Source organism: Thalassophryne amazonica, chromosome 5 (genome assembly GCF_902500255.1).
Source record: "Thalassophryne amazonica chromosome 5, fThaAma1.1, whole genome shotgun sequence".
Taxonomy (NCBI): Eukaryota; Metazoa; Chordata; class Actinopteri; order Batrachoidiformes; family Batrachoididae; genus Thalassophryne; species Thalassophryne amazonica.
Window position 1 is genome coordinate 91564000 of NC_047107.1, and position 12647 is coordinate 91576646.

General features: G+C 42.2%; 1 protein-coding gene across 1 annotated transcript in view; it reads left to right on the forward strand.

Annotated features, from left to right (window-relative positions):
- wsb2 (WD repeat and SOCS box containing 2) overlaps window positions 1-12647 on the forward strand; it is a 14851-nt gene continuing 2204 nt past the window's right edge. The window contains exons 1-8 of the mRNA XM_034170882.1: window positions 1-343; window positions 424-592; window positions 4184-4386; window positions 4470-4601; window positions 9218-9318; window positions 10760-10956; window positions 11298-11387; window positions 11486-11602. Of these exons, the coding sequence (XP_034026773.1) occupies window positions 304-343; window positions 424-592; window positions 4184-4386; window positions 4470-4601; window positions 9218-9318; window positions 10760-10956; window positions 11298-11387; window positions 11486-11602 (1049 nt within the window). The 5' untranslated portion in view covers window positions 1-303. The remainder of the gene's footprint in view (window positions 344-423; window positions 593-4183; window positions 4387-4469; window positions 4602-9217; window positions 9319-10759; window positions 10957-11297; window positions 11388-11485; window positions 11603-12647) is intronic.

Consider the following 12647-nt stretch of genomic DNA (forward strand, 5'->3'; position numbering starts at 1 on the left):
GGCTGCCCAAATTATGACTGTGGTTGGAAAAATAATAAAAAAAAATTGATGGGTTTTAGTCGTCGAGGCTGAGGAGGCGTGGCTTATAGGTGTACGTCACAGTAAGCGTGACTATGAGGGCAGCGGTTTTTTGCGTGAGTCACACGACAGGAAATCAGCTCAGGATTTAGTTTGTCGCTCGCACATTTTTTGGGCAGTCTGCTTTATTCCCACCTCACGCGAGCGTGCTGCTGGAGGAAGGCTTCCAGAAGTGGACGGTACGCGGAGAATGTGATCAGTTTCGACTCCGCCTCTCTGGCAGTGATGTGTACTTTGGAGAACAGCGCGGAGCGTCAACAGATATGTAAGTGAGGTTCTGTCAAAATCCATCGTATCGTGTCACGAGTGTGCTCAGTGGTCACGCCGCGCGTGTCCATCCCGCAGCTTCCGACCAGGAGCTGATGTTGGAGCTGAAGACCAGGAGGCCTCCGTCCCTGCTGGGCCGAGCGGGCTGTGAGAGCTGGAGCGTGGACTTCTCCCCGGACGGGTCGTGGTTCGCCTGGTCCATGGGTCACGGCATCGTGTGGGTGGTCGCCTGGCCCCTGGACTCGGAGTAAGTCGCTCCGTGCAGTCTTCAGGTGCACCTCGGCAATTACGCTGTTGTTTTTGCCATTCGGTTTGTGTTTAGTTTACCCACTCTTAAAGGGACAGTAGCTACTCCATTTAAAAAAAAAACCAAACAAACTGATGTAAATGAATTGTGAAAACTTGTTCGTGTCTTTGTATACCAAAAATGTAGGCAGTTTTAATATTATTTTGTGTTAAGTTGACAATCCTGTAAATCACTTTTAATCTTTCAGTTTTCTAAATTGTGCTTTTATCCCCAACTTCTTAACAAATGAGGTATTCAGTGGAATGGGTGTGTGTACTTGGTGCTATCTTTCCTTTCTGTTGTGATCACTGGAGTGCGCTGTGTAAAAGGTGACAGTTGTGTAACAAAAGCTGTCGCACTCATGCTGTTCTTGTTTTAGGCCGTGGATATTGTTACTGTAACCATGTGTTAGTAGGTTATTACGACAGTGACCTCATCTGATCCCTCACCCTAACAGGCTGAATAACCCAGATCTCACAGAGACACATGAAGGAAAACGAAAAGTCTTTCGTCAGATAATCAAACTTCGGTTTCGCACATGACAAGCGGGGACACTTAACACGATATTATCAAAGAATTAGCAACACATATTGAGTCACAGAACATTAATTATGGTAGCTGCTGTAACAATAGCCCCAAGCCTTAGAGTTACAGCTACCGTAACGTAACCACTTCATATGGCGTCAGATTAGTGCCAAAAGCACTCGTGTGATAAAACATGCATTTAGGCATATTGTATGCGCGCAAATTGTCTGTGCGCACTCAGAAGAAACTGCTCCCCGTGCAAGGAGGAATATGTGACCGGCACGCCCCCAGCCCTCTTGAAGTGGATTTCTGGTTTCTCACTTGAAACTTTTGGCACAATAGGGGAGGGAACCAGGGGGGTTGGTACTGGCTCTGCTGTGATTGGTATTCCTTCCTGATTGCAGCCAAGCACCCATCTGCTGCGATGGGTGCTTGGCTGCAATCAGGAAGCAACTCGCGGTCTGATCAGTCCCCCTGCCTTCACTGAGCATGCATCATTTCAGAGCGTTAGCAGTGATTAACGGATTATTGCCTTGTTTCTGCTTAAAACTGCACTCCAATCATCATCTATCTCAGCATCAGATCTCTGAAGCTTTTGTACAACAATCATTTCCACATAAATTCAGCAGTACGAGATCTATCAGAAAAGTATCCGACCTTATTATTTTTTTCAAAAACCATATGGATTTGAATCACGTGTGATTGCATCAGACAAGCTTGAATCCTCGTGCGCATGCGTGAGTTTTTCCACGCCTGTCGGTTGCGTCATTCGCCTGTGAGCAGGCTTTGAGTGAGGAGTGGTCCAGCCCCTTCGGCAGATTTTCATTGTCAGGAAATGGCGGAATGATTTGGGCTTTTTTTTCCATCAGAATTTTTTCAGAAACTGTTAGAGACTGGCAGCTGGAAACCATTAGAAAAATTTATCTGGCTTTCGGTGAAAATGTTACGGGCTTGGTAGAGAATAAGGAGCGTTACTGGCGCTTTAAGGACGGCCCCCAGCGGCTGTGGGGCGCGCCGCACTCCGAAGCTGCCATCGACAGGCTGAACGACCATTTCATTGCTAAACGGATGGCTGTCTGGATCCGTGACCATCGTGTGCCATTTCTCTGGTTATCACAAGAGCTGGACATCAACCATTTTCCGGCAGATTTCACTTTTAACAAGAGATTTTGTCATGGAAAGCAGAGCGGAGGCTTCGCGCGTCACGATGGATTCGCTACTGGAGCGAGACAAAACCACCTCCGTTTTGGTCTCACAGGACGGCTTTGAGATGGCGTTCAGACAGCTGTCGGTGGTTTTTCCATCGAGTGATTATCCGAGAAATTGTGGATGTGCCTAGACATGCCAGAACATGTCCCGTGAGGCTTCATGACGGCGTTGCTGTGTGCCATGCGCGAAGCCTCCGCTCCTCTTTCCATGACAAAAACTCCTGTAACAGTGGAATGTGCCGTTCATTTCCAAACTGGACGCTGTGTTTTATCCGGGACGTCGTCTGACTAGCACAGGAATTGTGAAAAGACCTGGACATCAGCACTTTTTCGGCACATTGAGACAGACTTGCGGAGGAATTCCGCGCATCGCGGCGGTGCCGCATGGCGCGGCATGGCGCACAGCAACGCCGTGATGAAGCCTCACGGGACATGTTCTGGCGTGTCCAGACACATCCACAATTTCTCGGATAATCACTCGATGGAAAAACCACCGACAGCTGCCAGTCTCTAACAGTTTCTGAAAAAATTCTGATGGAAAAAAAAAAGCTGAAATCACTCCGCCATTTCCTGACAATGAAAATCCGCCGAGGGGGTGGACCACTCCTCACTCAAATCCTGCTCACAGGCGAATGACGCAACCGACAGGCGTGGAAAAACTCACGCATGCTCACGAGGGTTCAAGCTTGTCTGACGCAATCACACGCGCTTCAAATCCATGAGGACTTGATTTTATTTATTTATTTTTTACAATAAAATACATGTATGTAAAAAAAAAAATACAGTATATAAAATGGAGGATAACACTATAAAGCATAAAACATACTTTCATTGTAGTCTGCATGGCGTAGAGATGTCATCGCCCAATGCGCAGGTTAACAATACACTGCCTAATTGATCGCCTTTCAATCGCTATGCCCCATGTAGCTTTGTGAACTGGAATAAGCACAAAGCTGATGTAGTCCAGGTTCTGTTTGGGAATAGTTAATTTAAAAACTTTGTAGAACAGTGATGTTGGAAATTTTTGTCAGTGGACCTCCTCCCGAAGATTTTAGGGTGTTATGTGCAAATTTTTGCAGTTCATAAACTAAATAAGATATTTTTCAGTCCCATGTTCTTGCATTTTAGTCATAAAAAACACATTTTCCCATATTGGCTAGATGATGGGCCTATAATACACAGTACAGTCAATACCTTGGCTTCTTACTGTCTGCAGTGAAATAGAAATCAAACTAAATCAAGGATCACTGTGTGGTATTTTATTTTTTACCGTTTCCAATTAGAGGTTGTAGTTTGGTAATGTTTTAAAGTCAATTCAACAAAAATAGGATTGTTTTTATCTTGTAAATCAAATATTGGTGAAGGAACAAAAAACAAGGAACCTCAACCCATTACTCAGGTCCTGTAATACTAACAAAAAAATTTAAAAATAGGACTCTTGCTGTTATTCCTAATAAGAGTTTTGTCAACATCTCAGTCTGCTGACTTCGGCTTTGAACAAAAGGACCTCTGGATTTTCTCAAACACAAGTGTCAGAGTTCCTGTTCTGCAAAAGGATTTCTGCTTTCATTTGACTCACTGCGTTTGCACTGGCCTGAGGAAACATGGAGTTAGAGTTTGAATAACAATGAGCGGGTTGCAGGTAGGAGAGAAGAGATGAATGCCGGTAAACATTGGGGTGGTGTAGACGCCTTGAAAATACACAGGAGTGCATTCTGTTTTCAGGTCCCTTTGGAGTTGCTTGATAATTGGAAATTTTGACTTCCTCATATTTGGCACAGTGACGATATCCAACAGAGTTTGATGCTCTCCCCTGCAGAGACAGCCTGAATGGGGAGAACGATCGAGGAGACAAGAGCTTTAGTTGTGGTCACCCAGTGTGGGGACTCGCCTTTGGACCCAGACCTCCAAAATCGACTGCAGCGGTTTGCTCAGTTAGAGCGCCATCTAAAGGAAACAACAGTCTTCTTTTAGCCACAGGTTTGGAAAATGGTGTGATCAAAATCTGGAACGTTCTATCAGGTGAGATCTTAAGTTTATGCAGAAGCAGGTCAGGATGTTACCTGTGCCAGCTCAAGGTAAATTTGAATTTAATCCCTGTTTAGGCGATGCTGTTTTTAATCTGCACAGCCACGAAGGCGTTGTGAGGAATCTGGTCTTCCCTCAGAACGGAACCCTCACACTCGTATCGTCTTCTCGGGACAAGACCTTGAGGATTTGGGATTTGAGTCAGAAAGGTGTGTGTGCGCAGCATTTAACCGATAAGTTGAAGCTCACTCCAGCTTCAGCCAAATCTTTCTGAAGCTGTCACAGAATTTCCAGATCAAATGACACGCCCCCTTTTATTATCAAACTGGTGTTGTGCTTAATGTTTCTTGGTGGCATTGATCGCTGCAGGTTCACTGAATTGAGAGACTTGTTTTTAATTAAAAGAGCGGGTAACTCAGTGGGAATAAGGTATTGGACTAACAATATGTGGAGCTGGGGAAGTAAACTCAGATTGATGTCCCCTTTAGAGAGCATCATAGGGCTGTGAAAACTCTGCAGATCTGTGAAATTCTGCAGATTTCATCATGGGGAGGAGGGCGGGGGTGTTAGTGTTTTACTCTGTAATCGTGATCATCACTGAGTTTTTAAAATGTCTATCGCAAAGTTTTTTTTTTTCTTTTTTAATGACATGCAAGATTTATAAGTACGCGGCGGGCTGTGGACACTAAAAGAAGAATTGTGCAGCATGTCTGTGTCATGGAGCGATGTCAGACAGAGAGAAGATGGCGAAAAAGACTGAAAAACTCTGATAAGGACAAGAATCTGTGGAATTCATCAACACCTGAAAAATAAAAGAAACGGGAAAAGTGAACTATGCTCAGGAAACACGGTAAGAATTTTTCTCTGTAAAAATAAACATTGTGCTGTTCAAACAGGATTTTAGACAAGATTGTGACTTTTTCATTAATCTAGACTTTTTCATTGGAAAAAATGACTGTGGCTTTGAATGGATTTACATGAATTTACACAAGAATGTAAATGAGTTTTTATTAATGTGGACTTTTTTTCATGGGAAAAAGCCACTGTGGCTTTGAGTGGATTTACAGGAATTTACACAAGAATATGTGGCTTTATTACTATAAGGTATGTTATTGATATTTTACCATAATTTTCAAAATATTCTCCAAGCTTTAGCTGTGGTTTTTGAAATGCTGTAACAGTCTTTTCAGTCTTCATGAATTTCATGTAGTTTAATTGTTCTGAGTTAATGTATAATTTGGTTTACAATTAAAATGAAAATCATTCCAGGTCTGACTTCTACATCATATTCTGTTATTTCAACATGATCACTGGCAGTTCAAATGAAAGGTTGAATACAGGATCATCTAAATATGCACTAATTTTGATAGTTTTTGTTCCAGGAGATGCTGAAAATGTATCATTAGATAAAAAATTAATTTGGTTTCTGGGGTCCCACGGGGCCCAAGACCCCAGCTCCTGGGGGCCTGTGCCTCCCAGACCCTCTGCAAATTTTCCTCCGATTTCACAATTTTCATTTCACAGCCCTGATTCATGCCCCCACAAATGTTGTTTTGTATCTACAACCCCTGGCAATAATTATGGAATCACCGGCCTCGGAGGATGTTCATTCAGTTGTTTAATTTTGTAGAAATAAAAAGCAGATCACAGACATGACACAAAACTAAAGTAATTTCAAATGGCAACTTTCTGGCTTTAAGAAACACTATAAGAAATCAGGAAAAAAAAATTGTGGCAGTCAGTAACGGTTACTTTTTTAGACCAAGCAGAGGGGAAAAAAATATGAAATCACTCAATTCTGAGGAAAAAATTATGGAATCACCCTGTAAATTTTCATCCCCAAAACTAACACCTGCATCAAATCAGATCTGCTCGTTAGTCACAATAAAAGGCCACTCTGAAAGGTGCAGTTTTATCACACAGCACAATGCCACAGAAGTCGCAAGATTTGAGGGAGCGTGCAATTGGCATGCTGACAGCAGGAATGTCAACCAGAGCTGTTGCTCGTGTATTGAATGTTCATTTCTCTACCATAAGCCGTCTCCAAAGGCGTTTCAGAGAATTTGGCAGTACATCCAACCAGCCTCACAACCACAGACCACGTGTAACGACACCAGCCCAGGACCTCCACATCCAGCATGTTCACCTCCAAGATTGTCTGAGACCAGCCACTCAGACAGCTGCTGAAACAATCGGTTTGCATAACCAAAGAATTTCTGCACAAACTGTCAGAAACCATCTCAGGGAAGCTCATCTGCATGCTCGTCGTCCTCATCGGGGTCTCGACCTGACTCCAGTTCATCGTCGTAACCGACTTGAGTGGGCAAATGCTCACATTCGCTGGCGTTTGGTACGTTGGAGAGGTGTTCTCTTCACGGATGAATCCCGGTTCACACTGTTCAGGGCAGATGGCAGACAGCGTGTGTGGCGTCGTGTGGGTGAGCGGTTTTCTGATGTCAGTGTTGTGGATCGAGTGGCCCATGGTGGCGGTGGGGTTATGGTATGGGCAGGCATCTGTTATGGACGAAGAACACAGGTGCATTTTATTGATGGCACTTTGAATGCACAGAGATACCGTGACGAGATCCTGAGGCCCATTTTTGTGCCATACATCCAAGAACATCACCTCGTGTTGCAGCAGGATAATGCACGGCCTCATGTTGCAAGGATCTGTACACAATTCTTGGAAGCTGAAAATGTCCCAGTTCTTGCATGGCCGGCATACTCACCAGACATGTCACCCATTGAGCATGTTTGGGATGCTCTGGACCGGCGTGTACCAGTTCCTGCCAATATGCAGCAACTTTGCACAGCCATTGAAGAGGAGTGGACCAACATTCCACAGGCCACAATTGACAACCTGATCAACTCTATGCGAAGGAGATGTGTTGCACTGCATGAGGCAAATGGTGGTCACACCAGATACTGACTGGTATCCCCCCCCAATGAAACAAAACTGCACCTTTCAGAGTGGCCTTTTATTGTGGACAGTCTAAGGCACACCTGTGCACTAATCATGGTGTCTAATCAGCATCTTGATATGGCACACCTGTGAGGTGGGATGGATTATCTCAGCAAAGCAGAAGTGCTCACTATCACAGATTTAGACTGGTTTGTGAACAATATTTGCGGGAAATGGTGATATTGTGTATGTGGAAAAAGTTTTAGATCTTTGAGTTCATCTCATACAAAATGGGAGCAAAACCAAAAGTGTTGCGTTTATATTTTTGTTGAGTGTAAAAAGGAGTGATCACACCTTGGAGAGCTGTTGCACCAAGTGGACTGACATGAATCATGGCTCCAACACGAGAGATGTCAATTGAAACAAAGGAGAGGATTATCAAACTCTTAAGAGGGTAAATCATCACGCAATGTTGCAAAAAATGTTGGTTGTTCACAGTCAGCTGTGTCTAAACTCTGGACCAAATACAAACATGGGAAGGTTGTTAAAGGCAAACATACTGGTAGACCAAGGAAGACATCAAGGCGTCAAGACAGGAAACTTAAAGCAATATGTCTCAAAAATCAAAAATGCACAACAAAACAAATGAGGAACGAATGGGAGGAAACTGGAGTCAACGTCTGTGACCGAACTGTAAGAAACCGCCTAAAGGAAATGGGATTTACATACAGAAAAGCTAAACGAAAGCCATCATTAACACCTAAACAGAAAAAAACAAGGTTACAATGGGCTAAGGAAAAGCAATCATGGACTGTGGATGACTGGATGAAAGTCATATTCAGTGATGAATCTCGAATCTGCATTGGGCAAGGTGATGATGCTGGAACTTTTGTTTGGTGCCGTTCCAATGAGATTTATAAAGATGACTGCCTGAAGAGAACATGTAAATTTCCACAGTCATTGATGATATGGGGCTGCATGTCAGGTAAAGGCACTGGGGAGATGGCACAAAATCATCAATAAATGCACAAGTTTACGTTGATATTTTGGACACTTTTCTTATCCCATCAATTGAGAGGATGTTTGGGGATGATGAAATCATTTTTCAAGCTGATAATGCATCTTGCTATAGAGCAAAAACTGTGAAAACACTCCTTGCAAAAAGACACATAGGGTCAATGTCATGGCCTGCAAATAGTCCGGATCTTAATCCAATTGAAAATCTTTGGTGGAAGTTGAAGAAAATGGTCCATGACAAGGCTCCAACCTGCAAAGCTGATCTGGCAACAGCAATCAGAGAAAGTTGGAGCCAGATTGATGAAGAGTACTGTTTGTCACTCATTAAGTCCATGCCTCAGAGACTGCAAGCTGTTATAAAAGCCAGAGATGGTGCAACAAAATACTAGTGATGTGTTGGAGCGTTTTTTTGTTTTTCATGATTCCATAATTTTTTCCTCAGAATTGAGTGATTCCATATTTTTTTTTCCCTCTACTTGGTCTAAAAAAGTAACCGTTACTGACTGCCACAATTTTTTTTTCCTGATTTCTTATAGTGTTTCTTAAAGCCAGAAAATTGCTATTTGAAATGACTTTAGTTTTGTGTCATGTCTGTGATGTGCTTTTTTCTACAAAATTAAACAACTGAATGAACATCCTCCGAGGCCGGTGATTCCATAATTTTTGCCAGGGGTTGTATGGTCTAACTGGTTAAGTGCTTTAAATAGCATGCAGTCAGGTTGTGTACTGTCCTGTCGTGGCAGACCAGGTTCCACATCATTTGTACTTTATTACGTTCATCAAAATGTGTATAAAACATGCAAAATATGTGACCTTAGCCAAAGGGTTTGTAGGTTTGATCCCTGAGTGCACACGTGTTTGAGTAAGACACTGGTCTTAGTCCTATTTATTTATTTTATTTTGCAGGTAAATTGGTGCAGGTGCTTTCTGGCCATAAAGACTGGATCAGCTGCTGCTGTGTGTCACCAGACTGCAGTATGATTGCGTCTGTTGGCAGGTTCGACAGAGTGAGTTCCACACTAGTAAAAGTGTCTTTTCGAGAGAATCAGGGTGACACATTTTCAGTAAACGTTAATGTTGTGTAATACGTTCATTACACAAGATCTCACAACTTACTGCATGCATGGATGCTTAGGATGAAAAAAAAAAAGAAAAAAGACAGCAATCCAAAGTCTTGGTAAATTAAAAGACAGCAAGTATTTGCGGTGAAGCGGAAAGGGGGGGGTCTGCCCCCCAGGAAATGTTAAGAATTTAAGTTCCCTGTGGTGCATTTTGGTGCATTATTTGGGTTAAATTTGGACTTGAAACAGCTGTTCAATTTCTCTTGTGATCTCATGCAGTATGGCATGTTGTACCATCCTGTAGGAGTATATACAGAATATAACACAATAGTTTACAAATATAGCTAACTCATGCAAAAAACTTTATTGATTTAGTTTTTGATTGGGCTCAAAGTTGTTGTAATTTGGCGTTTTATAAGCTGATTAAATTGAAATTGAACAACATTTTATTGAGACTTAAAGTAAATAAATATGAAATTGGTTACTGGATCCTTAAACTCTGGACATAAACTCTACATGGTGGATCCTTGATCTCTGGACATAAACAGAAATAATATGTTAGTTTTTGTCAAAAGCATTTCCTTTCAGACATTATTGGCATGAATGTCTTTCTATACCTATGAGCTGAGCTCTTGCAGCTAGTCGATTGTAGTTTGTCTGTATTGCAACGTTTGTAAGAGGTGTCATTTTATTTAAAGTGGCGATTCGTTTTGAAGTTATTAATTCTGAGCGGACTCTGTCTCAGAGAGACAGAGTCAGAGAGCCGTGCCACGTTTGAAGCTTGTTTCTCGACTGCAACATGACGAGTCCCAGTTCGTGACTTTAATCCACACAAAAATGACTCATTTTAATGGCTTTCAGAGGGGCTAAGAAGCGGACTTACCGCTTCTGAAGAGCAGCGAATCAAAGAGCCACGAGCCATTGAGTCGAAGCATTGCTTCGATTCACGCTTCAAACTGGAGTCGTGCTGCAGAAAGTTGATTACAGACGCTGTTTTGAAAATTTTAACGGTCCAAAATTATAGCGTAACGGGCCGTAACGCAAGTTTGCGCTAGCTACAACCCTGAACACGCCACAATTTTATGATAAATTTCTCAGCGATTTGGAGTTTTTCCGCTAAAATACCATTTCACGGATTTGAGGAAATAAAAATTAATGTTTTGCTAGTTCTTTTAGACGGCGAGATTTTGCAAAAAGACGGAAATCTGTCCAAAGACTGCGAATAAGCATCCATGTGCATGTTCCAGCCTGTTGTGGCATTCAGAGAGATGTTCATGTATTTCTGAAGTTTCACCCAAATAAAATTTTTAACTTAACCCCGTCGCCATTATTTGCCAAACAAAGTGAGTATTTCTTGTCCAGCGGTGTAACTCTAATGCTTCCTCAGATGGTGTGTCTGTGGAGTTTGCGGTCGTACACGTTCATCAGGACCCTTAAAGGAGGGTCCCAGAAGACCTTGTACCTGATGTCCGGCTGTAACTTCTCACCTGATGGGGCGCTGCTCGCCACTGCAGCCTTCAGCAGCTCCAGCTGGTGGATCGACCTCTGGGACCCGTACACTGCTGACAAACTGACCACTCTAGTGTAATTATTTTTATTACTACTACTGAGTATTTCTGATTGGAACTGTACTTTCAAGCATGTATGTGCTCAGTGAAGGTTTTGTGTTGCCATTTCTGCAACAAAATGCTACAGATGCGTCTCGTCACACTGGGGCTGCAAATAACGATTCCATAACTGAGCAACTATTTTCTCAGTGAATTGATTAGTTGTTAGGGCTATAAAGTGTTTGACAGAGTCAGAGACGTTGTCTTCAAATGTCTTGTTTTGTCCACAATCCAGAGATATTCAGTTTACTGCCAGCCAGGAGTAAATAAACTAATAACTAACTTTAAAAACATATTCCTTCTTGGTTTAATCCACAGCGACTACTTTGAGGATTACGGACAAAACCAAATCTCAGCAATACAATTCTCCCCTGACGGATTGCACTTGGCTGTTGTGACTGATAACAGGTGAGCAGCGCGTCTTTTCCTTGTTGTTTTAAGTTACACCTCGGAATGTGTTCCTGCACTGCTCTGACTTCACAAACACACGCGTGTTGTACTTCCAGAGCACTGCAGGTTTGGGAGCCGGGGAAGAGAGGCATGGTGATGCAGACTAAAGTGGACCAATTATCTAACGGACTCTGCTGCAACTTTCATCCACAAGGAGGCGTGGTCGCCACAGGGTAAGAAAACACCACCAACAGCTGTTGTGTAAGACTGGATTTGACCTTTGACATGTTTGCGTTGCTATGTTAATTTAGAAAAATCGAAATGTTTTCTCAAATATTCCCGTACTCATGATCCACTTCCTCATGTACAGCGTTATGATCGTTTGTGTGTGTTTAGTGATCAGCCATTTAAATTTGACAATTTTAAATTTATAAGGCAATTCATCACCTATTAATAATCACTCAAATTCCTGAGTGATGGCCCTTGATCAACAAAGCTAGACTCAGTCAGTTTCATGTTTGGGTGCCTGTATTCTGAAACCAACTCATCTCACACTTTTAGATGGAATTTCTTGTTACTTTGTACAAGTCACTGTAGGTTGCTTATACGCATATTATAATATTGTACATGATTGACAAATTTTGTCAGTTATGGCCATTGGTTAACAGTCCTAAACACTGCCAGTTCCATGAGTTGGTGCCTGCCTTCTGAAATCAACTCTTCACATATTTAGGATGAATTTCATGAAAATTTGTACACACCCTTGAGGAGTTATCAGAATGTAGCAAGCACTTCTACCAAAGCAGTATTTGTCAGCAGGGGATATTGTGCTCTCAGAACACTAGTTTGCTTGTGTATCTACACTTTTTTTTTAAATTACACTTATCTAAACATATGACATTCTTGAAGGGTGTGTTTGCAAAGAACATTTAGAAACATAGTTTTGTAGAATATATCCCATCACCTGATGTACGGGTGTATGAGTTTGTAATTCTCTGCAGAATGCTGCCTGGCTTTGGACACAGAGTATGGTGTGTAATACTTGACTAAATTTATTTAAATTTTTTTTTTCTATTTTTGTACTTTCATTTTAAGAAAAGCAAGATCTGTGTGTGAAGCCTCAGCCGGGATGCCATAGATTCGGAGATGCAGTAACCTGGGCTCTCCAGACAGCTCTCATTGACAAAAAAAAAAAAAAAAGTAATACTGGTTTGGTTTATTTAAAAATTTCATGTCAGATATCACATGGGTGCACTGATGGTTCAATTTTACTTTGAG